Source organism: Schistocerca serialis, chromosome 9 (genome assembly GCF_023864345.2).
Source record: "Schistocerca serialis cubense isolate TAMUIC-IGC-003099 chromosome 9, iqSchSeri2.2, whole genome shotgun sequence".
NCBI classification, from domain to species: Eukaryota; Metazoa; Arthropoda; class Insecta; order Orthoptera; family Acrididae; genus Schistocerca; species Schistocerca serialis.
Window position 1 is genome coordinate 178,554,806 of NC_064646.1, and position 25,343 is coordinate 178,580,148.

The following is a 25,343-nucleotide window of genomic DNA, read 5'->3' on the forward strand; positions in this document are numbered from 1 at the left end:
GAACCCCTTCCCGGTAATTCCTTGAGTCTCAGCGGTATGGTGCCAAGTCTTTCAAGTGGACGCCACTTCGGCAACTTCCGTGGACCTAACCAACATCTACTACGATTGTCCATATGCCTCCGTACGAATATTAATTTATCGTATCTTTTCTTCTTGGCATTGTCCGCACCTGGTAGCTGAGTGGTCAGCGCGGCCGAATGTCATACCTAATGGCCCGGGTTCGATTTTCGGCTGGGTCGGAGATTTTCTCCGCTCAGGGACTGGGTGTTGTGTTGTCCTTATCATCATAATTTCATCCCCATCGACACGCAACTCGCCGAAGTGGCGTCAATTCGAAATAGTTGCACCTGGCGAACGGTCTACCCGACGGGAGGCCCTTGCCACACGGCATTTCCATTTTTCTTGGCATTTACGCTCAATATATGTTGGTGGTAGTAGAATCGTTCTGCAGTCAGCTTCAAATGCTGATTCTCTACCAGGGATAACCATGTGATATCCCGAAGCATCTCCGTAAGTCTTGCGTCTTCTTCGAACCTGCCGGTAAAAAAATCTAGCAGCGCGCCTCTGAAATGTCTTCCTTCAATCCGACCTAGTACGTATCCCAAACACTCGAGCAGTACTCAAAAATAGGTCGCACTAGCGTCCGATATGAGATATCCTTTACAAATGAACCACACTTTCCTTACATTTCCCAACAAACTAAAGTCGACCATTCACCTTCCCTACCATAGTCTCCACATGTTCTTTCCATTTCGTATCGCTTTGTAATGTTACGCCTAGACATTTAAACGATATGACTGTGTCAATCAGGGCACTACTAATGCTGTGTCCGAATATTACGAGTTCGTTTTTTTCTACTCATCCGCATTAACTTACATTTTTCTACATTTAGAGCTAGCTGCCATTCATCACACCAACACCCCGCCCAACTAACTCTGCCGGGAAAAAGGGACCTATAGTTTTAACTGGAATCTGAATGACGTCCCGTTCCTGGTGAGTCTTCGCATCATCGAGAGGTGAAGGATAGGTTGAACGGCAACTGAAATATCCCGTAGCTCGAATGGGATTTGTTCCCACGAATTTTCGGATTCCAGACACGCGCTTTACCACTAGACCACCTCCCACGAGTCAGGGTATAAATAACAGAGAACTTTTAGTGTAAGTGCAACTCCAAGATGAAGATATTGGCGCAGTATAGGGAATCATGGTGAGAAGAATCGGACCAGTCAGAAGACTGATGAAAAAAGTGCTTTTTCTCAAAACGGAAAAAGACTTACAATAGTTGATAGGGTAGATGACAGTGGGAGAGAATATGGTATGAGCATTAACATGGAAAAAAAAGGATCTTGAGAATATGTTAAATGTAGGAGTGCAATCAAACAAACTGGGAGCGACTGAATAGTTGACATATGTAGGAGGAGAAAGAAAAAGTCAAATGTTATGTTCTATCGATCAGAAACTGGGGTACTAGGAAGAAAATCTTTAGAGAGCTTTGAGATGTGGTTTCGGAGAGCGATAGAAGAGGTAAAACAGACCAAGAGGTGCTGAAAAGGGTAGGTTGAGAAGCTCTAACACTCACAGGAAATCTAGATGGATAGGCGGTATTTTGAGATTGACATGTCTTCTGCATGTCAATGTTGTTGTTGTGGTCTTCAATCAGAGACTGGTTTGATGAGCTCTCCATGCTACTCTATCCTGAGCAAACTTCTTCATCTCCAACTACCTACAGAAACCTACATCCTTCTGAATCTGCTTAGTGTGTTCATCTCTTGGTCTCCCTCTACGATTTTTACCCTCCATGCTGCCCTTCAATACTAAATTGGTGATCCCTTGATGCCTCGGAACATGTCCTACCAACCGATCCCTTCTTCTAGTCAAGTTGTGCCACAAATTTCTCGTCTCCCCAGTTCTATTCAATACCTCCTCATTAGTTATGTGGTCTACCCATCTAATCTCTTCTCGTCCAAACTATTTATTGTCCATGTTTCACTTCCACACATGGCTACACTCCACACAAATACTTTCAGAAAAGACTTCCTGACACTTAAATCTATACTCGATGTTAACTTTTTTTTCTTCAGAAACGCTTTCCTTGCCATTGCCAGTCTACATTTTATATCCTCTCTACTTGACCATCATCAGTTATTTTGCTTCCCAAATAACAAAACTCACCTACTAGCATAAGTGTCTCATTTCGTAATCTAATTCCCTCAGCATCACCGGATTTAATTCGACTGCATTCCATTATCCTCGTTTTGCTTTTGTTGGCGTTCATCTTATATCCTCTTTTCAAGACATTGTCGATTCCGTTCAACTGCTCTTCCAGGTCCTTTGATATATCTGACAGAATTACAATGTCGTCGTCAAACCTCGAAGTTCTTATTTCTTCTCCATGGATTTTAATTCATACTCCAGATTTTTCTTTTGTTTCTTTCACTGCTTGCTCAGTATATAGATTGAATAACATCGGTGATAGGTTAGAGCCCTGTCTCATTCTCTTCCCAACCACTGCTTCTTTTTCATGCCCCTCGAGTCTTATAACTGACATCTTGTTTCTGTACAAATTGTAAATAGCCTTTCGCTCCCTATATTTTACCCCTGCCAGCTTCAGAATAAAGCTTTCTCTGAGTCTACAAATGCTAGAAACGTAGGTTTGCCTTTCCTTAATCTTTCTTCTAAGATAAGTCGTAAGGTGAGTATTGCCTCACGTGTTCTAACATTTCTACGGAATCCAAACTGATCTTCTCCGAGGTCGGCTTCTACCAGTTTTTCCATTCGTCTGTAAAGAATTCGCGTTAGTATTTTGCAGCTGTTACTTATTAAACTGATAGTTCGGTAATTTTCACTTCTGTCAACACCTTATTTCTTTGGGATTGGAATTTTATTATATTCTTCTTGAAGTCTGAGGGTATTTCGCCTGTCTCATACATCTTGCTCACCGGATGGAAGAGAAGGCTATCAGTAGTTCTAATGGATTGTTATCTACACCCGGGGCCTTGTCTCGAGTCAGATCTTTTAGCGCTCTGTCAAACTCTTCACGCAATATCATATACACCATTTCATCTTCATCTACATCCTCTTCCATTTCCATAATATTGCCGTCAAGTTCATCGCCCTTTTATAGACCCTCTATATACTCCTTCCACCTTTCTGCCTTCCCTTCTTTGCTTAGAACTGGTCTTCCATATGAGCTCTTCCCACCTGAGTTCTATAGAAGCCAAAATAGAAATAAAACATAGGGTGGAAAGAAGAAGAGTATCAGCAGAAAATAATTCCAGTTCCAGGAAAAAACAGAGAATATATGAGTGGAGAAAAACAATTACATTCGGGACCTGAGGGACGATGGACGAACTTTCGTAACCTTCTATGAACCTGCCAGCAAGTAGAACAATATTGTCAATAATGAAATGCACAGTCCAGCGAAGCAGAAATTGAATTTAACGTTGGGAAGAAACAACGAGAGGTCAACTTTGGCACTTTAGTGAGAGACGCAACGATCAAGCAGGCCAGTAAGCCACCCCGTCGCGTTTCCAAGACGACGCTGCACCGCAGGCTCAGCCCAGTTCCATAGTCGCCAATAAGCACAGAGAGCAATCTGGGACTACGTATTTCACTGTAGCCTTCCTATTTTACTCGAATTATACGCAAGGACGACATTTCTCAGTAAGACAGTGGAAGAAAGTGTCTCCAGATAGAAAGAAATTACACTTAATATTCCACCTAGCCTCCTTTGGATCAATAAACTCTTTCCACAGTTTTTAAATGTAAATATTTCATCATTAAAGCTCGGTACTGAAAGGCTAATAACTGGGCCATCAACTGCTGTCATGACCTCGTCATCAATACGCCACTCATACACAAACGGCCTTAGGTGTGGGATCAGGTGGACGACTGTGGGAGGGGGGACGGAGGGGTGAAGGGGGGGGGGCGGTCGTGAATGGTGCGGATGTTGTAAGTCGTACATCAAATACCTCATTTCTTTACTCCATCGACAAAGTTCTTTCGTTTTGATACGCATTTTTCGTGATGACGTATGATTTATTTTCGGTTTTACAATCCAGGTCTTTTGACTCGATTTCTTCATCCAGTTGATGCAGAAGAATTGCGGGATATTCAAAAGTTGTTGTTTTGCAAGTTAATCAGATAGAAGAATCTGATCCATAGCCTAAGAAATACTGTACTACTTTCTAGTAGTTCTGGCTTGAAAATATGGTCTCTTTTTAAAACGATCAGAATGTTTCTAAGAAATTGAATTTTCGTATTTGCTGCTGGTCAGCATTCTACAGAGGTGGCACCTCTCTTGCACACACAGATGAATCTGAAGCGTCAGTTTCTTGTAAATCATTGGTTCCCAAGTTGTGGATAATACACTACTGGCCATTAAAATTGCTACACCAAGAAGAAATGCAGATGATAAACGAGTATTCATTGGACAAATTTGTTATACTAAAAATGACGTGTGATTACATTTTCACGCAGTTTGGGTGCATAGATCCCGAGAAATCAGTACCCAGAACAACCACCTCTGGCCGTAATTACGGCCTTGATACGCCAGGGCATTGAGTCAAACGGAGCTTGGATGGCGTGTACAGGCACAGCTGCCCATTCAGCTTCAACACGATGCCACAGTTCATCAAGAGTAGTGACTGGCGTATTGTGACGAGCCAGTTGCTCGGCCACCATTGACCAGACGTTTTCAGTTGCTGAGATCTGGAGAATGTACTGACCAGGGCAGCAGTCGAACATTTTCTGTATCCAGAAAGGCTTGTACAGGACCTTCAACATGCGGTCGTGCATTATCCTGCTGAAATGTAGGATTTCGCTGGGATCGAATGAAGGGTAGAGCCACGGGTCGTAACACATCTGAAATGTAACGTCCACTGTTCAAAGTGCCGTCTATGTGAACAATAGGTGACCGAGACGTGTAACTCATGGCACCCCATAGCATCACGCCGGGTGATATGCCAGTATGGCGATGACGAATACACGTTTCCAATGTGCGTTCACCGCGTTGTCGCCAAACACGGATTCGACCATCATCATGCTGTAAACAGAACCTGGATTCATCCGAAAAAAATGACGTTTTGGCATTCGTGCACACAGGTTCGTCGTTGAGTACACCATCGCAGGCACTCCTGTCTGTGATGCAGCGTCAAGGGCAACAGCGGCCAAGGTCTCCGAGCTGATAGTCCATGCTGCTGCAAACGTCGTCGAACTGTTCGTGCAGATGGTTGTTGTCTTGCAAACGTCCCCATCTGTTGACTCAGGGATCGAGACGTGGCTGCACGATCCGTTACAGCCATGCGGATAAGATGACTGTCATCTCGACTGCTAGTGATACGAGGCCGTTGGGATCCAACACGGCGTTCCGTATTACCCTCCTGAACCCACCGATTCAATATTCTGCTAACAGTCATTGGATCTCAAACAACGCGAGCAGCAATGTCGTGATACGATAAACCGCAATCGCGATAGGCTACAATCCGACCTTTATCAAAGTCGGACACGTGATGGTACGCATTTCTCCTCCCTACACGAAGCATCACAACAACGTTTCACCAGGCAACGCCGGTCAACTGCTGTTTGTGTATGAGAGAAATCGGTTGGAAACTTTCCTCATGTCAACACGCTGTAGGTGTCGCCACCGGCGCCAACCTTGTGTGAATGCTCTGAAAAGGTAATCATTTGCATGTCACAGCATCTTCTTCCTGTCGGTTAAATTTCGCGTTTGTAGCACGTCATCTTCGTGGTGTAGCAATTTTAATGGCCAGTAGTGTAGCTTCCTGAGGGGTAAAACGTAATTTAGTAGGGGTTAAAAACCAAAGTGTTTAGTAGTATGTCAGCCACGAAACAAAATTATTTTAAAAGATCATTGCTATTATCACTGTTTGTTAAGACTGTAATGCTGACGAATGGGATCACCAAAAATTAATTTTCTTGTTCAGTCACTAGCATTAACGCTTGACAATGCCGTGGAGGTTACCGCTTATGAAACAAATGAATGGACACCATCTTCCTCGCATAATTGGCCCACTACACACGTACTTTGTACCATGCACCTACGACAGTAAAACTGATGTATATGTATTATATATGCTATTAAATGTCTCATGGAAACGCCTTCTTCTAGTTGTAGTTAGTTACTGCAGTAGATCAGAAATTGCTTCATTACTCACTTCGCTACAATAAACAAACAGACAACACAATACTACAACAGTAACTATATAATGGCTGCTACGCTGCTGTGGGGCCTACGCTCTATTATTATTATTATTATTATTAATTAGGCAGTGGTCGTACACAAAGCATTGGCTGCCTGATGTCCAGCAATTTCTGCCAGTTCAAGAGTCCAGTATTTAAGTGCTTTCCAAAGAGTAGACCTAAGTAAACTACACACATTTTAATTTGCTTAATCTGAACTGAGGGTGCAGGATGCATGCGTTGCAGGTATCGCTAGCGAGAGCAATGGAGCAGAGGGCGCATGTTTTGTAACAAGCGTGTACCCTCGATGTGGATTACTAGTTTTCTTTTGTGAGGACTTTTAGGTAACACCCGCATTGTTCTGAAAATTGTTTCATTAATCTATTAAAAAAGGTTATTAGAAATAAGCGTACCTATTCTCTCATTAGTTTGTGGTTTAATAAAACACATACAAAAACTAAGTATCATTTATCTTTAGTCATTTTAAAAATGAAGGTATTCAAAGAAAATTCTCTCTCATTCTAAAGTATAGTTAGGGCTAATGTTGATGAAGATGAGGGACAGGGGAGCGGGAAACCAGCTAGTATCTGTTTACATTCAGAGGTAACGGCCTCAGAAAGGTGGGAAATCACTGTTTTGCATCGCAGCCCAGCCGCGAGTTATGTGGTGATGGATTTAGTTGAGGTCCTTCTCTGAAATTCATTATTGTTGATTATTTATTAATAACAAGATCATTTCACTTGACTGTGACACTTGCGAATCAATAATTCAAACAGTGATTAGCTGCGTCCTCTGCATGTGTACAAAGTGTTTACAAAACAGAGTCACATATCCCTACAGGAGATAATTTTGGACAAAACTAGGAGAAACGTTGATATAATTACAGTCCTGGAAAGCAGTACCTGTCGAGGTACTTTTTAACTTGTTTTATTTGTGACGACTAATTATAATATTCGGTGGTGTATGTAGGATTCACAAGCTGCGATATAGTCGCGAATACAAACAGTACTGTCAAACGTTTTTTTATTCCAGTCTTTGATCACAATATAAAGTCCTTTGACGATGAACGGTTTCTCAGTAATGACCATCTTCAGATCTGTTCTACACCATGTTCTAATGTGATAAAGCTGTAATGACGTCGTCAAAATATATAAATACACTCAGCAAAGCATCGTCATGTAGAACTAAAATATGGTGTGAAATAGGCCACATCGTCCACATAGTCGTTTTGCAACTGGTGTTATGTACAGTAACTGGAATAAAACACATTTGTATGCAGGATTCACAAGAGATTACACAAGAGATCACCACGTGTGGGCAGAAGAAAATTCTCGAGCAATCAAAGAGTTGAGACATAAGAATTGCTTCAGTAAGAATGTATGAGCAGGAATTGTCGGTTACAGACTCATCGGGCTACACTCGTTACCAAGCTGATTACGAACGAGGTGCTACACATCACTGATTTCTGCATGATGAACTACAAGTGCTATTGTAGAACGTTATCCTTGCAGAAAGACAAGGGCTATGGTTTATGCATGATGGGGCACCACCCGTTTTCTATGGATCGTGCGGCAGTAGGTACTTCACCGCAAGGTTTCATGGGCGACGTTCGGGTCGAGGAGGTCATGTAGCGTCGCCTTCCTGTTCATCGGACCTGGCTATGGGGACATTTAGAGGCACTGATGTACGCTAAACCCATCGAAGATGTGCTCACTTGACAGGTGCATGTTGTGGTGTCTAGGAAGCCTGCATACTTGGTTCGCTAGACAAACATTCAAACAAATCATATTAATGAGTTTTAATACAAAAAGAAAATTACAATACTTAGCTTTTGCAATTACACAGATGTGTCGCAAGCAAAGGGCGACATACGAAATAACCAGTATTCTTTGGTACAGATAGTCCCAGTCTGTGTTACATAGAGATTACAAGCGAAGTGACTAGCATTGACACTGCTATGGAAGTCGCTAATCTTGAAGCTGCTAGTGAACTGAGCCGTCACCAGTCTGTCACGGTGCTTATGTCCTCTTCACATGTGGGCAGCTATTGTTGCATTGTCGTCCTGGAGATGGGTCAGTCAGTGCGATTGGCTGACGTCTTCTCACAGCCATCTCTTCTCTGTCGATCCTGACTGGCGTGCCAGCGCTTGACTCTGCGCCGTAACATATGTGATCAATGCATGAGGCGCAATCAGAATGGAGCCAGGCGGATCTGAGAGCGTGCGTGATTCACTGTGAAGAAGGGCTTAAGGGTATGGTAACCACATGCAGCACTGCCTGTGGTGAATACTTCTACATAACAGACGGATGGGAGTGAGAGAACAGATACAACAGATATTGGTTTGCAGACCCATCATTATAGGAACTTTCGTCTGGTTCTATCTACTACCATCTCTTGTAGAAATATGTGACAATTTTTTAAACACCTTATCAAGAGTACATTACAATCATCTATTTTCACAAAATGTTCAGTTTTCACCAAGGCTAGTAAATTTTGGTTATCCTTAACAAAACAGTAATTCAAGACAATTAATATCTTTCCATCAACACAATTAAAAATAAGTAGTACATAATAATATGCCAACTATATTAATAAAAATCTCTCAGGGCCATTCTCCTGGATTAACTGTTTTTTTTTTCTGTGAGACAAACGGAACACTGGCAGATGGACTGTAAGGCTAGTGCTTAATACTTTCAACACAAGTGGTTTTAGCCTGAAACCGCCGTTATATTAATTTTGTTTTGAAGTACCAGTGCCTTTCGCATGAAATTACCGATGCTATCCCAAGATAGAGACATCTAGTGGTACACAGAAGTACTTCTGTGACGTCATTACAGGGTTCAAAGCAACAGTTGGCGCGGAGTTGTGCTACGTAATTGTAGGAGATTATGACACGCGTATTTCTGTTTTCTTTTTCTTTCTTTTTCTTTTTTTTTTTTTTTTAGTGGTCAGATTGAGATCACGGACAGTGAAAGTAAGTATATTTAAACTTATTGTAACATAAATTTGAGTTTGTACTATTGCTTTTAAGGGTTGTTTCGAAATGAAGCTACTAGGGCAGAATGTACATTTGATTTATATTTTCTTAAATTGTAGGCCCATTCTTGCTTGTTATGGAAGCCTATAATTTGTTTTAGGTATTTCGAGTGTTTCGAAATGTGGGATTGTGTCTAGTAAAAATGCGAAGTTGCTTTCAAATATATCACGTGAAATGAGCCTGCCGCTGGGACCGAGCGGTTCTAGGCGCTACAGTCCGGAACCGCGCGACTGCTACGGTCGCAGGATCGACAGGCAGGCATACATGTCTGTGATGTCAGGTTACTTAGGTTTACGTAGTTCAAAATTCTAGGGGACTGATGACCTCAGATATTAAGTCCCATAGTGCCCAGAGCCATTTGAACCATTTTGAACGTGAAATGATTGATGGTTGAAAACCTCTAATATTTCCCAGTGGTTTCAAAGTGAAACCACGTCCTTAAAAAGATATTGTTTACTTTTTGCCAATTTCTTCTTGTATTTGTTGTTTAATATGATAATATTAATTTTGTGGAAAACTTTTTAATAATTTTTTTCATGTTGTTGGGACTCAAAAGGATTAAGTGCACATCATTACCAGGGCTGCCTTGTATCCCGGTTTTGTTGAGATTTTCCTGTGAAATTCCGACTTCCTCTAAAACGTATTCCAGACGTCACCCAGAGGCTAGCTCTTAGCTTCCTGTATTTGGAGACAACTGACTGACTTGTGTCTCTCATTACAGTCTTCATATCCAATACCCCATATTCCTTCTGATAAGCTATGACGACAGCTGATTTATGCAGATTTAACCGTGATCGTCAAACATATCCAGCTTATTCACAAGCTTCCATCAGTGATTAAAGCTTTGGGACATCCCACATGTAAATTATCTTCAATAGGGGCGCCGTACTTCCAATTTTGAATTCGGTCATTCATTTCTTATAAGTTGGAAATGAAGGAGCAGACTTCTTTTGAAACTTCACTGACTTTTGATGGATTTCTGTTGGCAATAAACCAATTAAAATAAAGAATTTTATGATGGCACAATACTCCAGTTTATCCACTTCACTGAAACACGTCAAACACGGTAAATAGGTGCATAAATGAAATATTCAGTACCGTACGCTACATTAACCAATGTAAGAAAACGAAAGTTCCTATGATATCAACACCGTCAAAGTGCCAAGTGGAGGAATTTTGTTCTTTCTCTTGCACACAGCAGGATGCGTTAACAAGAGAACAGACGTCGCAGACAAGTAGAGGTCATTCGATCAAACAAGCTATTAAACAGGCCCTTATTCTGCTACAAGCTTGAGTCTCAAAATCAGCAAGTAGCGTTTCGAACAATGTGGTAATAAATGCCAACCATTGAATCGTGGGGGAAAGTAGCTGGTTTGCCATTGCCATTCGACATTACATGAGTCATACACGTAAAATGCTCTACGAACAATGATGCTGCAGCATAACAACAGCGTAATATGATTCACTATATAGCGGAAACGCAGTAAAGACATGACATTGCTAATTTCCATATGATAAGAAAAGTTTACTAGTGAATACGATTTAAAAGAACCAAATAGGAAATAAACAACTTCATTATTATAGAGAAGCAATACAGTGTAATAGGTTCCAGCAAACTACAACTCCGTAATCAGGAAATTAGAAATCGTAATGGTTAGCAACAGGGAGCGTGACATAATCACCAACAATGATTGCAAAGGTGTTTTCGTGAGACAATAACCAGCGTACTCGGAGGATGACTACGTTGCGGTAAATTTCCTGCCTTATGCGTATCCTCTATACAAAATAGATGCTTTGAAATCTCTAGCATAAATTTAACATATGGTCCACTGTCCTTGCAAACATTTCATGCAGTGTTGATAGTAGACATTGCCTGCACAATTATCAGCAGACGTACTTTTGATTTGTGCCCATTAGGAATAGGTGCATTAATTGAGTAATTGTAGTGCATCTTTCAGATATTTCTTCTCAAAATGCAAAAGGAGTTCGTTTTTGGAAGGCACTGACAGAGTTGAGGAAACGATATGACAATTACGCTTTGATTGCAGATCGCTGAGTATTATATAATAAACCCCTTCTATACCGATAGTTTAATAGTTATCATTAATCATAGGTGTAGTGTATCCAATGCGGATTCCTCTGAGGGATTACACAAAAATTGCATGGAATGAAACCTTACTGAGACCTGTTACTGTAAAACACATACTGTAAGTCTCTTTTTCTCTGCATGGTCAAAGAAGTGCTTATGGCTGCCGTTCAAGCAGACCAGATGATTCATGAGGTAAATCCAAATTGTAAATACTCCAGTGATGAATCTAGATCAATTCCCACACTTGTGACACTGTTTTGACAGTGGTATCCAGCCTTGTTTGGACCCATGAGAACAGTTTGAATACTCTCAAGTCCAAGACAACAAATATGAGTCCTGTAACTACCTGATTATAGTCCAAAATATAACTGGTGTATCATATCTTACACACAGTCTCCTTTTGTCCAAACAACTGGTTCCTCTGATGTTATTGGAATCTTTGGAACAAAGAGTACATCTTGGGATAATATTTGAAAAATAGGCATTGAGTCAACCAAAATCTAATCCTTAGGTTAAAATGTACAGAATACAATGCACTTGCACATTAAAAAAATGTCTACAGCAGTATCTTTGGCCCAAAACGTTCAAGCTTCCTAAGTGAAAATACAGTCAGTGACCTCTTTCACAGAACTGCACTAGAAATATTATATTTACTTTCATTGTCATAAGATAAAAATCTGCTGAAAATAAATACTTTTAGCAGAAAGCCAAAACTGAGCTTTTACCATAACAATACATGATTGACTTCTCAGTTTTATGAGTCCACAGTAGCTCCCGAAAATTATTGATCATCAGCCCTTTCTGTCAATCAACATAGTGTCCACAAACTGATCAGCTTTTGCCTCTATTAATGGCATTCCCATTTGTCCTACTCCTTACTCTGCTAACTACAACACACTCTGTGTTACTGCGTGCTGACAGGATCTCTTGTACTACTTGCATATTTTATCAGTGAATACTCTGAAAGTTTCTTCATATCACAGGGAAAATTCCTTGACATACGCATCAGCTCCAAAACTCTTGAAAGAGTATTCTACAAGCACCTGCAACCTTTTTGAAGTGCCAAACTATAATCACGTTATGGAAGGTTCACCCATTCACCAGATGATAGCTAGACTCTGGGAGATGCTTCTCACTGGTATCTCCAATATGTTCTCTTCGAGTGAGTAAGTCCACAGTGTATTTTCCAGCGTCTGAATGAGCAGGAGTTCCATAAATTCTGTGCATTTTCATGCACAATCCTTAACATATGTAAAGCAACACCCCAAATTGCAATTCAGACTGAATAAAGGCTGCATGTATTCAGCTGTGCAGGAGACCAGGAATTTGGACCAATTTCTTTAATGTGCTAGATGTAATAAGAGGATATTGAAGCAAAGCAGGCTTAGAGCTGATATGTTACAATAGTTGCCTTTAATTTAGCTTTCCCTTCTATTTTTTCAGGAAGCAAGATGTGGTTATGTGGTGCTTGTGATGGCTCTCTTCTGGATAACAGAGGCAGCTCCTCTGCCGGTTACATCATTGCTTCCAGTGGTTTTGTTCCCTCTGCTTGGAATACTCAGCACAGATGATGTTTGTATACAGTATCTCAAGGAGACAAATATGATGTTCATAGGTTGGTAATATAGCTCTCTGTATTATACTTAGAAAAGTTAGAGGTATTTCATGTACCTTTAGTTTTCAGACAAAAAATTTAGCAATAACATGTGAAACTGCTAGTTAGCAAATCAAAATACTGTAAAATATCCTAAGTTTGTAGTCTAATGTACACTATGACCTCATACGATAATGTAAAACATGAGTAAGGTACTCTAACAATGACTAAATAAAAATTCAAAGATGGCTTTACAGGAAAAAAATTAATCAGCTTTTTTTATACATCTGAATTGAAGAATATAATTTATAAAAAATTATAACATTTTTTTTACAGGTGGGCTGATTATTGCCATATCAGTTGAACATTGCAACCTCCATAAAAGGATAGCATTACGAGCAATACTTGTTATTGGCACAAGCCCAGGAAGGTAAGTTCCTTCAACATGTTTCATCGCTGATTTTAGCTCCAAAAAGCTCAAGATAGAGTTCAGTGGATGACATACAGACTCAATGGTACTGGAATGCTGTGGGCGGCAGGCACAGTAGCCGATAAACTTCTGGGCAACAGTACATAGTACACATGTTCCAGACTTTCATGGATTCTGATTTGTTGAGGAATTTAATAAGTATATCATCAGAAGAGTACCTACCAACAATGTTCTAATGCTACACAATGTTACACAGCCATGTCTTCTATGGCCTGCTGCTGTGAGGCCACTTAGCAGGCTGCAAGAATAGGCTGTTACTGCAAAAGAAATCAATGAGGATCATTACCTCAAGCAAAAATTAATGATTGTGAAACAGTTTCTCCTAGATGAGTAGTGCTAACTGTATTCAGCCAAAATGTATTCAGCTGTTTCATTCACACAAAGATAAATCATCTAAGAACTCTTCTCAGGTGATCAGCCAAGTGGTGGCATCATCTTGTCATAACATTTTGATGAGTTTTGTGCCAGCTGGAGTGGCCATGCAGTTCCAGGCACTACAGTCTGGAACCGAGCGACAGCTATGGTCGCGGGTTCGAATCTTGCCTCGGGCATGGATGTGTGTGATGTCCTTAGGTTAGTTAGGTTTAATTAGTTCTAAGTGAGGTCACCTCACTTGAGGATAATGGGTATGAAACTCGTCAAAATGTTGTGACAAGATGACACCACCACTCGGTTGATCACCCGAGAAGAGTTCGTCACTGGAATATGCAGAGAAAACCCACAATTGAAGACAAATCATGATTCATGAGATCTACAGGAAGAGAAATTAAGTCTATCAACACAGCACTTGCAATAAAGATAGTCCAAGATGTTGATGAATTAAGTCACAAAACAGCTTCCCAACAGTGACAAAAATTATTTAATGGACTACCTATGGATATTCAGATGATACCAACTGAGAAATTTAGAATTAAAATTTTGTGTGAGTTAAAAGAACAATTCTTATGTGAGAGGGAGTCAAATGAAAACCTTATTTTTTTTATTGAACAAAAGTGGAAAATGAATGTATCATTTTTTGACTTAGGTTCTCTGTCATTCTACATATTTCCTCCAGCGTTTAGGAATTGTGTGGGTTCCTCTGGAGGGGGGAATCATTTAGTCATGTGTGCAGCCACTCGTGCACCACTTGTTGTACCCCTTCATCAGAAGAAATTTCTTTTCTCCCACTGCCTCTGAGTTGTCCAAACATGTGGTAACCACTCGGTGTGAGGTCTGCCGAATATGGCAATGCAGGTCATCAATGATAGCAAGTGTTGCACAGGCAGTTTGAGGCTGAGCATTGTTATTGCAGTCAGAAGTCCATGTCACTTTGATATTATTGCATGCCAAAGTTGATTTTTTAACATTTGGAATATTACGTACTGGTGATGGTGTTTCCCCTAGTTGTGTTGTATTCCAAGACAATGCTAGTTGTGTTGTATTCCAAGACAATGCCTCATTCATCTCAAAAGAGAGACATCAAAACCTTCCTTGCAGATGACAGCCCAGAACTTTTGGTTTTGGGGATGAGAAATGGAGCAGTCCCTTGTTTTCTCTCTTTGTTTCGGGTTGGTGGTAGTGTACCCAGGTTTTGTATCCTGTAATAATTCTCACAAAGAAGCCATCACATGGTGGTCCAAAGTGCTGCAGAAGTTCTTCATGGATGTTAATGCATCATTCTTTCAGGTCCGGAGTGAACTGCCATAGCACCCGTATTGCAGACACTTTGTGAATATCAAGCACTTCATGAATGATGTGAATTACAGAACCATGACTAGTATTCAGATTTGGGCTGCTTCATCCATTATCACATGACAATTTTCTATCACAATGGCTTCAACTGCTGCAGCAGACTCTGATGCCACAACATATTGTGCCTCACAAGGCACTGAGTGTGTCACATGAGTGACACCATTTCTGAACTTTCTACTACCCTCATACATTTGCTGCAGTGATAGACATGCATCATCATACTGGCCCTTCATTTGCCAATTGATTTCAGTAGGTTTTGTACCTTCACTGCTCAGAAAACATATAATAGAAAGCTGTTTTTCCTTGATGCATTTCACAAGTGGAGTAGCCATTATGAACCAGTATTATGGCCGTGTTTCACTTGTCTGTAATATTCTGCCACCTGTAGTGCAGTATTGTCATCGATTGGTAACAGTAGTGTCAACTTACAAAACAGTTGTGTGAAATGTTGATTTTTAATTATACTTTTCAGGTTTTCGTTTGACTCTCCCTCATTTTATGAATAGAGGAAATGAAATATACAGCTTACAGAATTCTGTTAATGATTCTCCTTGGAAAAATTGCTAGAAAACCCGTAATGTGATATTTCCATTTTAGGACCTTTATAATGTATACTCTTAGCAGTCTACTGGTAATATATTATATTTATTAATGATCCTATACTTTCTGCAGTTTAAAAGAGATTACACTATGTTATTTGGAAGATCAGAGGATGACTGTACATAAAAGGTTAAAAAAATAAAGAAAAAAATATTGGATGATTTATTCAAGAGAAAGAGTTTCACAAATTGAGCACGTGAATAATGCATTGGTCTGCCTCTGACCCTTATGTAAGCAGTTATTCAGCTTACTATTGATTGATGGCATTGTTGGAGATGTCCTCCTGATGGATATTGTACCAAATTATGTATCATTGGCATGTTAGATCCTCAAAATCCTGAGCTGGTAGGAGGGCCCCGCCCACAATGCTCTGAACATTCCCAACTGGGGAGAGACCTATTGACCTTGCTGGCCAAGGTAGGGTATTGCAAGCACAAAGACAGGCATTAGAAACTCTTGTCACATGTGGGTGGGCATTATCTTGCTGAAATGTAAACCCAGTATGGCTTACGATGAAGGGCACCTCAGACCATCAGTAGGTTGTCATGCTGTATGGTGGGTGACAATCAGGCTAGTATCCCACCACTGTCTGAGGCATCTCTAGACACATCTTCACTGGCCACTTGGACTTAGTTTAAAGTGAGACTCCTCACTGAATACAATTCTACTACAGGCAGTCAGGTTTCAGGCCAAAGATGTGTCTGGAGACACCCCCTGCCAACAGTGGGATACCAACCCAACTGATGGCCGCCATATGTCCTGACAACTGGGAGTGATGGTCTAGCATGTCATTTCATTTCATGCAGGACCCCTTTGGTTGTCATCCATGGTTCCCTTATATCACTGTGCTACATTGGTGATATTCTATGCCCTGCTTTGTTGTCCTTGATGGCAAGCCATCCTGGGCTTACATTTCAGCAAAATAATACCTGACTGCATACTGCAAGAGTTTCTACTACATGTCCTGAAGCTTGCAAAACCTTACTGTGGCCAGAAAGGTTGCTGGATCTCTCCCAAAATGAGAACATTTGGAGCAGGGCCCACCAACATTTCAGGATTTTGATGATTTAACATGCCAATTGGACAGGGTTTGGCACAATATATTTCAGGAGGACATCCAGGAACTCTATCAATCAATGCCAAATCTAATAACTGCTTGCATAAGGATCAGAGGTGGACCAATGTTTATTGAGTTGCTAATTTGTGATTGTTTGTTTGTACATGAACCTCACATCTACTGATTTCCATCACAATTGGATAATTCCCTTGTGATCTGATTTTGGTTTTCATACATGTTTTGTGTGTGTATGTTCTTGATTTACAGACTTCTGTCTTTAGATGCCTGTTTCTTTGAGAGTTACACAACTTCTATCACTTAGGCAGTGTCAACCTTGATTTTTTTCTGGTGTTTTAGGTTGTTATTTGGATTGATGGGTACTACAATGTTTGTATCTATGTGGATATCTAACACAGCAGCTACAGCCATGGTCACACCAATTGCCAAGGCAGTACTAGCAGAGCTGAAGGCTGTAAGTCTAACACAAAATATGTATTTTGCAGAGAATGAAACAAAAAAACATATTTATGATGCTTAACAATCCACATTTTATATCAATTATATGTTGAAATTCTTCTTGATTTGAATTTTATCTGAAACAGAGATAGCACATTTAGCTAAACACATTTGTGGAGAAAACTGGTACACAACTGTATGAATAGTACCTGAACACCATGTGATACACCTCATTATCAACATCATATTTTTTATAATCTTAATCATTATCATAATTTTCAACCAGTAACTCACAAATGAATCCAGCAATTATAATTTTTACATCTTCATCACACCATTTCATAAAGTGCCTTTCAGTTCATTAAAGTGCATTTCAGTTCATTAAAGTGTCTTTCAGTTCATTAAAAATAAGAAAACTAATGCAAATGCAAACAAATTAAAATACCAGAGTACTGAATACAACATGCGAGTGATCAGTAGAGAAGAGAAATGAGAGTTAAAAGGAGATGAATAAAAGGTAAAAATGGTGAGAGTATGTTTTCGAAGGGATGAGCCAATGTGTAAAAAATTAAAATAAAGGGAAACATCAAAACAGTGTGCAGGCACAGGCAGAGAGAATGCAAATTGTGTGAAGCAGAAGAGAAAAGAATGAGGTTGTGGAAGAGAATTCAGAGGGTAAAGAATAGTGTGAATGAAATAATATGAATTTTGAAAGCCAGATTATAAAGCCAGTATCAGTATACAGTGGGTGTAATATGAGAGAAGATGATCTGCTGAATAAGATAAGGATGTCCAACAACAGCATTCAGGCTCAGTATGTGGATTGTCAGCAGGTCATTATTAATTTTCTAGTGTCTAAGTAGCTGCCATAATTTTCATTCTTTCTTTCTCTCTCATTCTTTTTTTTAATCTGGAAGTATTTTTGTTTCCTTCACCATCAGCATGTTACCTGATTTTCTATCTTTACCTTTTTTCTGGTGTATAGTATGTGGTCCAGTCACATTAATGTGACCATCATCCCTGATTGACATCAGTTGCACCACTCACAGATGGCAGGTGGCGGCACTAACAGTAAGGGTATATAAAACGTTTCGAGGAGATGCGGAAAACAGTGCACTTGGTGTCATAATGTAGAAATGGAGTGACTTGTCTGACATTAAAAGGGCTTGATCATTGGCTTTCAGGTCAAAGGTGTAAACATTTCTGAAATGTCCAAGTTTGTTGACCATTCACCTGCTACTGTGGATAAAGTATACTGTGCATGGCAAAATGTTGCTATCCAAAGCTGGTGCTGAGGCAACTGGGCCATAGATGACAGGGATGAGTGATGGCTATGGAGATATGTACAGGCGAATAGACATGTAGTTGTTGAGCAACTGACTGCCCAGCTGAACCAACAGACTACCAGCAGTATCTCCTCAATGACCATTGCAGCATACAGTCCCCTGCAGCAGACACGTAGTTCATGCACTCATGCTGACTGTTGTTCATCAGTGGCTAAGGCTGGAGTCTGCACACCAGTACCAGAACTGGAAGTCCACTGAGTGGAGGCAGGTAGCCATTTTATATTGGCAGAACATCTGAAAGCAAAGACTTTCTAACAATTATCGGGAGGCTCAAGCCAGGACTAAGGAACATTATGGTCTGGGGAATGTTCTTGTGGCATACCCTGAGTGATCTCATCCTGGAAGGCACAGTGGATCAACACAAGTATGGTATGCATCTATCCTTGAGCCCCATGTCCATCCCTACAGACAGTTGATTTTTCCTTGACTCAGTGGTATCTATCACCAGGACATTACAACATGTCACACAGCTCACAGTGTTCATACATATGACTTTACTATTCTGCCATGGCCACTAAACTCTCCAGACTTAAACTCAATCAAGAAGCTGTGGGACCACCTTGATTGGACTGTTCACACCATGGATTCTCAACTGAGAAACCTAGCATAGCTGGCCATGGGACTGGAGTTGATATTGCTGCACATCCCTGTCAGTACCTTCTGGAACCTTACTGACTCTCTTCCTGCCTGTCTTGCAGCAGACCATGCTGCAAAAGTTGGTTATTGAGGCTTTTGAAAGGTGGTCACATGAGTGTGACTGGACAGTGTAATTGTGATTGTTAGCTCGTCACCAATTGTTGACACTTTACCATTTGGTAAGTACATGCTACTCTTCTATCTGAAATGCTAGTAACTATATACTTAGATTTTCAATGTAAAGGCAAAGTACAAAATCAGCTATATTAGATTAGGAATATTTATTTCCAGCCACTAAGACAGAATTTATGGAGCAAAGGCTAATAGACATGTAAGTTAAATAATGTAATTGAGTCTCAACTCATTTACGTTTAAATTGTTTCCTAGTAAGAAGAGACAGACTGGAAACAGTAATGACAAAGTGTAAGATGAACATGATGCTAAAGTCAAGGAAATGTTCCAAAAAATTTCTCAATAGATATACAAAGTGGGGGAAATGATCAAGAAACACCAGGGGAAAAGCTGTTGACAATAAAATCCCAAAAACTGCAAGTAATGAATTGTTGATAAACAATTGGAAAAAATTAGCTAATCTGAGACAAATGGAAGGGTGCACTGTTAGTAAAATTTTACATTAGGAGTTGAAATTTTGAAATATCTATAACAACACCAGTTCCACAAGTTTGCTTACAACAAAGTCATATACAGAGATGTCATGTCATCATAAACTGTTGCTAAGTGCAGGAAGAATTGAAGGTGATCAGTGTTTGATCCAATCAGCTGATCATCAAAATGCATGACTAATAAAAGCAATCTATTAAATTTTAGTTACACAATAACATTACTTAATGTGACATACCAGTGATCACAGACCATGAAGTTCATGTGCCAACCTTGCTTTGTTCCTCCACAGATAGCGATCTTGTGCACTTTGGATCCAGTTTTCATGGACACGGAATTGCTAAAGATCATTTGTAGTTCATCATCTCATAGCTTTCTTGGTCTTAGACAATAAATCACACAAATATAAAGGTTATCAATTCAACTGAATACATAGGAATTACACTTAAAAAACTTAAACTGGAACAATCAGATAGTTAATGTGGTCATGAAGACACCCAAGACTGCATTTTTTAGGGAGAACACTGAGAAGATGCAGCAGGTCTACTCAAGAGACTGCTTACAGTACACTTGTCTCCTCTCTTCTGGAGTATTACTGTGTGATACTGGATTCTTATCAGATAGGACTGACAGAGGACGTTGAAAAAGTCCAAAAAAAGGCAACTCATTTTATATTATCTTGAAATAGGAGAAAGACTGTCATGGTTTTGATAAGCATGTTGGTGTGTCAATTGTTAAAACAAAGGCATTTTTTGTTAAGGTGAGAGATTTTTCACAAAATTTCAATCAACAACTTTTTCCTCTGAGTGCAGATATATTTTATTGACATCACTCTGCTTAGGGAGAAACGATCATCATAATGAAATGAGATAAATCCTTGTATGGAAAGATTTAACTGTTGACTTTTCCCACACACTGTCAAAGAGTGGAACAAGAGAGAAATAGTCTGAAGGTGGTTCGATGAACCCTTTGTCAGGCACTTATGTGTGAATTGCAGAGTTGTCATGTAGAGGTAGATGTAGATGAACACAAATAATAACCATAGTAAGTTGTATGTTAACAGGCAAAATGACTCAGTCTTAATTACCGAGCTAATGTAAAAGAATACATAGAGAGTATTTAAAGAAGAGCTATAAGCTTCATCAAGGATTTGTATTGTCAGCACAAGAGCATCACTTAAATGTTCATCAAACTCCAATGGGAGGCACTATAAGAAATATGGTGTGCATCGCAGAGCACCTTACTCTAAAATTCCTGAAAGCCCACCAAACTATATGACGCAAAAAAGATATAAATCAACTTATACCTTTCATAATGATCATCAGGAAAAAATTAGAGAAATTTGGTTGTATACTAATATGGACAGGTAGTGACAAATTTTCTTGGTCTACATCATCTATGAATGGAGTCAGAAATGGAGAAAATAATTCTGGTATAGCATTTACCTTTGCCCTATTACCACAGGATGTCTCATGACATAAAGATGTAGATGTGTACTAGATATGCAGCTATGCTACTGCAAAGTAGAAGCTTTCTCAGGAAAATTTGTGGTAATGGTAGAAATCTCATGTGAAGGTCACACAAGCAATTATTGTCTAATGAATATATATTCTCAGTCAGTGAGTGAAGGGAAAAAATCTTTTGATATTTTGGCTAGGCCTGGTAAAAGTGGTTTCCCATCATGTACCTCCATCATGTGATGATGCAACAGATGTGCAACTATGCCATGTGGATGACTGCAGTGAGACATTTTGCAGCGAAATATGTTTGTGCTTTGGATGATTACACAAATGAAAAGAGCAGGGAAGGCAAAAGTGAGCACCATATATAGCCAGTTCCTCTGAACTTCTGAGTTCAGTGGCAGGAACCAACAGATGGATAACCTTTAACAGTGCATTGTGACATCATCACATAAAACATTTCACAACCTGTCAACTGCAACCTGTGTGAAGCCACATCTCATCACCCTACCTTCCCAGTTCTGAGACAGTACTATATTCCTCCAGAATCTGAAATTGCTGCTTTTTAGTTGAACATTATGACTGTAATTTTGGTTCTGGATGCTGATAAACTATTAGGACTATTAATTAACACTTATTGTAACATACAGAATTGTTTTATAGGAGCTGTTTCTTTTTCTTGACCTTTTCCACATTCTTGACTATCTCTTTCATGCTGTACTGCTCAAAATAAAAATATAAAACACTACCAATCATCTAAACAAAAGTAAGAGAGTACTTGAAAACAGCATGTTTGTACAGTGTTAGTCCAAAATAAGTTGAAAGACATTTTAATATTAAGGTAATATCTTGAGAAATATGCTACATATACTATGTCAATGACAAGTCCACAAGTTTCTTAAGTTTAATTGACATTCAGGCATTACAGCAGAAGATGAAACTGTGTGCATATATGAGGGTTGTACCAAAAGTAAGATTCCCCAATGAGCTACAGCCTTGACAGAAGGTCCTAAGCTAAATCTGACAACAGTGCCATGCGCAGTGGTTCCCCCACTGTTGAGCCCACCTGTATGTGATTTGCTGCATCACTCAGTGTTGGCTTGGCAGCCATCAGAGGTGGAAATGTTGATCGCCACTCCAACCAAATGTGAGGTTCGAGCAGTAATCTAGTTTCTCCACACAAGGAAGTTACTGCCCATGGAGATTCATCAGTGACTGACTGAGGTTTATGGTGAAGAGTGCATGTCCATTCAGCATGTCTGCAATGGTGTAGGACTTTTGCTGAGGGTCACATGGAAGTTCACAATGAAGGACTGAGTGGAAGACTGCCAGTTTTGGATGTGATTGTCCAGAAGATCAACAGTGAGCTCCTCAAAGATTGAAGGGTCACTGTCTGTGAACTTGTTGAACACATTCCTGAAGCTTCCCATGGCACAATTTAAAGAACTTTAACAGAAACGTTGGGTTATCACAAGGTGTGTGCTTGCTAGGTCCCTCATGCTGACTGACAGACACATGGAGCAAGGCCTTGACTGTGCTCACAAGTTTCTTCCACAATGTGAGGCAACAAGCAGAAGTTGTTGGACTCTGTCATCACATGTCATGAAACATGTGTGTTTCATTACACCTCCAAAACAAAACAACAATCTCGTCAGTGGCTTCACTCGGTTCATCGCCACCAAAGAAATTCAAACAAATGCAGTCGGGAGGAAAAGTTATGGTGACTGTGTTTTGGGACTGATTTCATGCAACCTGAGATGACAATAAACTCAGTCAGATATTGTGAAACATTGGCCAAACTCCGGTGAGCAATCCAGAATCGCCAGAGAGGATGACTGAAGGAGGGAGTAGTACCTCTTCATGACAATGCTCGACCCTACGTCACTCGTGAAACACAGGAGCTTTTGAAGAAATTTGGGTGGACTGTTATGCACCATCCCCCATACAGCCTGGACTTAGCACTCAGTGATTATCACCTCTTCCCCAAGCTAAAGGAACACTTATGTTGCAAACACTTCAAAAGTGATGATGAAGTCCAAGCAGAGGTCACACTCTTCCTCAACGAGTTGGTGGGAGACTTCTTCAACTTAAGAATACGTAAGCTGGAGCACCGTCTTCAAAAGTGGGTAAGAAAAAGGCGACCATGTTGAAAAATAGACAAAAGGGTAAGCTTTTCAACAATGTATAAATGAATAACAATAAACAATGTTTTCTATTTGTAAAAAATATTGGAACCCTATGACTTATCTTAGAAGAAAGATTAAGGAAAGGCAAACCTACGTTTTTAGCATTTGTAGACTTAGAGAAAATGTTTGACAATGTTGACTGGAATACTCTCTTTTAAAATCCTGAAGGTGGCAGGGGTAAAATATAGGGAGTGAAAGGCTATTTACAATATGTACAGAAAACAGATAGCAGTTATAAGAGTCGAGGGGCATGAAAGGGGAGCAGTGGTTGGGAAGAGAGTGAGACAGGGTTGTGGCCTATCCCTGATGTTATTCAATCTGTATATTGAGCAAGCAGTAAAGTAAACAAAAGAAATATTTGGAGTAGGAATTAAAATCCATGGAGAAAAATAAAAACTTTGAGGTTCGCCGGTGACATTGTAATTCTGTCAGAGACAGCAAAGGACCTCCAATAGCAGCTGAACAGGTTGGACAATGTCTTGAAGGGAGGACATAAGCTGAACATCAAGAAAAGCAAAACATTGATAATGGGATGTAGCCGAATTAAGTCGGGTGATGCTGAGGGAATTAGGTTAGGATGAGACACTTAAAGTAGTAAAAGAATTTTGCTATTTGGGGAGCAAAATAACTGATGATGGTTGAAGTGGATAGGATATAAAATGTAGACTGGCAATGGCAAGGAAATCATTTCTGAAGAAGAGAAATATGTTAACATTGAGTATAGATTTAAGTGTCAGGAAGTCGTTTCTGTAAGTATTTGTACAGAGTGTAGCCACGTATGGAAGTGAAACGTGGACGATAAATAGTTTGGACAGGAAGAGAATAGAAGCTTTTGAAATGTGGTGCTACAGAAGAATGCTGAAGATTATATGGGTAGATCACATATTAATGAGGAGGTATTGAATAGAATTGGGGAGAAGAGGAGTTTGTGGCACAACTTGACTAGAAGAAGGGATCAGTTGGTACGACATGTTCTGAGGGATCAAGGAATGACCAATTCAGTATTGGAGGGCAGTGTGGAGGGTAAAAATCATAGAGGGAGACCAAGAGATGAATTCACTGAGCAGATTCAGAAGGATGTAGGTTGAAATAGGTGCTGGGAGATGAAGAAGCTTGCACAGGATAGAGTAGCATGGAAAGCTGCATCAAACCAGTCTCAGGACTGAAGGCCACAACAACAACCAATAAGCCCACAATTCCTTAAAGGATCAAACTCCTATGTATAAAACAGCTGATTACTTAAATATTTGATGTTAAGTGTGTAAGGAATGAAAAGATTAGAAAAAGTTTGAAATTATGTTCAAAGTTTATAGGAAGTTGCTAAATGCTCTCATTATGAAATACTGGACGAGTGTCAGATAGTTTGGACTCCTTTTAAAGCAAAAGCTAGTTTTTCACACGTCAGTGTCTCCTGAGCTATACGTTGTACAGTGATGCAACTTTGCATGTCCGTTGAGTGGTAAATGTGGATACTGCTCGCTAAATATGCCGCAAATAGAGTTAATAGTAAAGAAGGAATAAATTAAAATGTCATGCCAAATGTTGAAGATTTTCTGCATCAGCAGCAAAGATTTTGTAAATGATAAGATTTTTTCTTTCATCATTTTGTGATGGGCATAAATAAGAAAAAGTTTTGAAATTATGTATACAGTTTGTTGGAAGTCACTAAGTGCTCTCATTCTCAAATCTGGATGAATATATCCTGGGTAGTGGGGACGCAATAGTTTCCTTGTCTCAAGACATGTACACTGACTGTAATACTTGCCTTAGTGTGTAAACCTTTAACATGAGATTATACCCCTTAATGAGTAGATTACCACACTATTTAAAACTTAAATT

At 39.8% G+C, this 25,343-nt stretch overlaps 1 protein-coding gene across 4 annotated transcripts in view; it reads left to right on the forward strand.

The window, feature by feature from the left end:
- Positions 1-25,343, forward strand: part of LOC126419292 (protein I'm not dead yet-like) — a 263,495-nt gene that overhangs the window by 153,898 nt on the left and 84,254 nt on the right. For all 4 annotated transcript variants that reach the window (XM_050086458.1, XM_050086460.1, XM_050086459.1 and 1 more), the window contains exons 2-4: positions 12,771-12,942; positions 13,258-13,351; positions 17,157-17,271. In XM_050086458.1, coding sequence (XP_049942415.1) covers positions 12,771-12,942; positions 13,258-13,351; positions 17,157-17,271 — 381 coding nt within the window. The remainder of the gene's footprint in view (positions 1-12,770; positions 12,943-13,257; positions 13,352-17,156; positions 17,272-25,343) is intronic.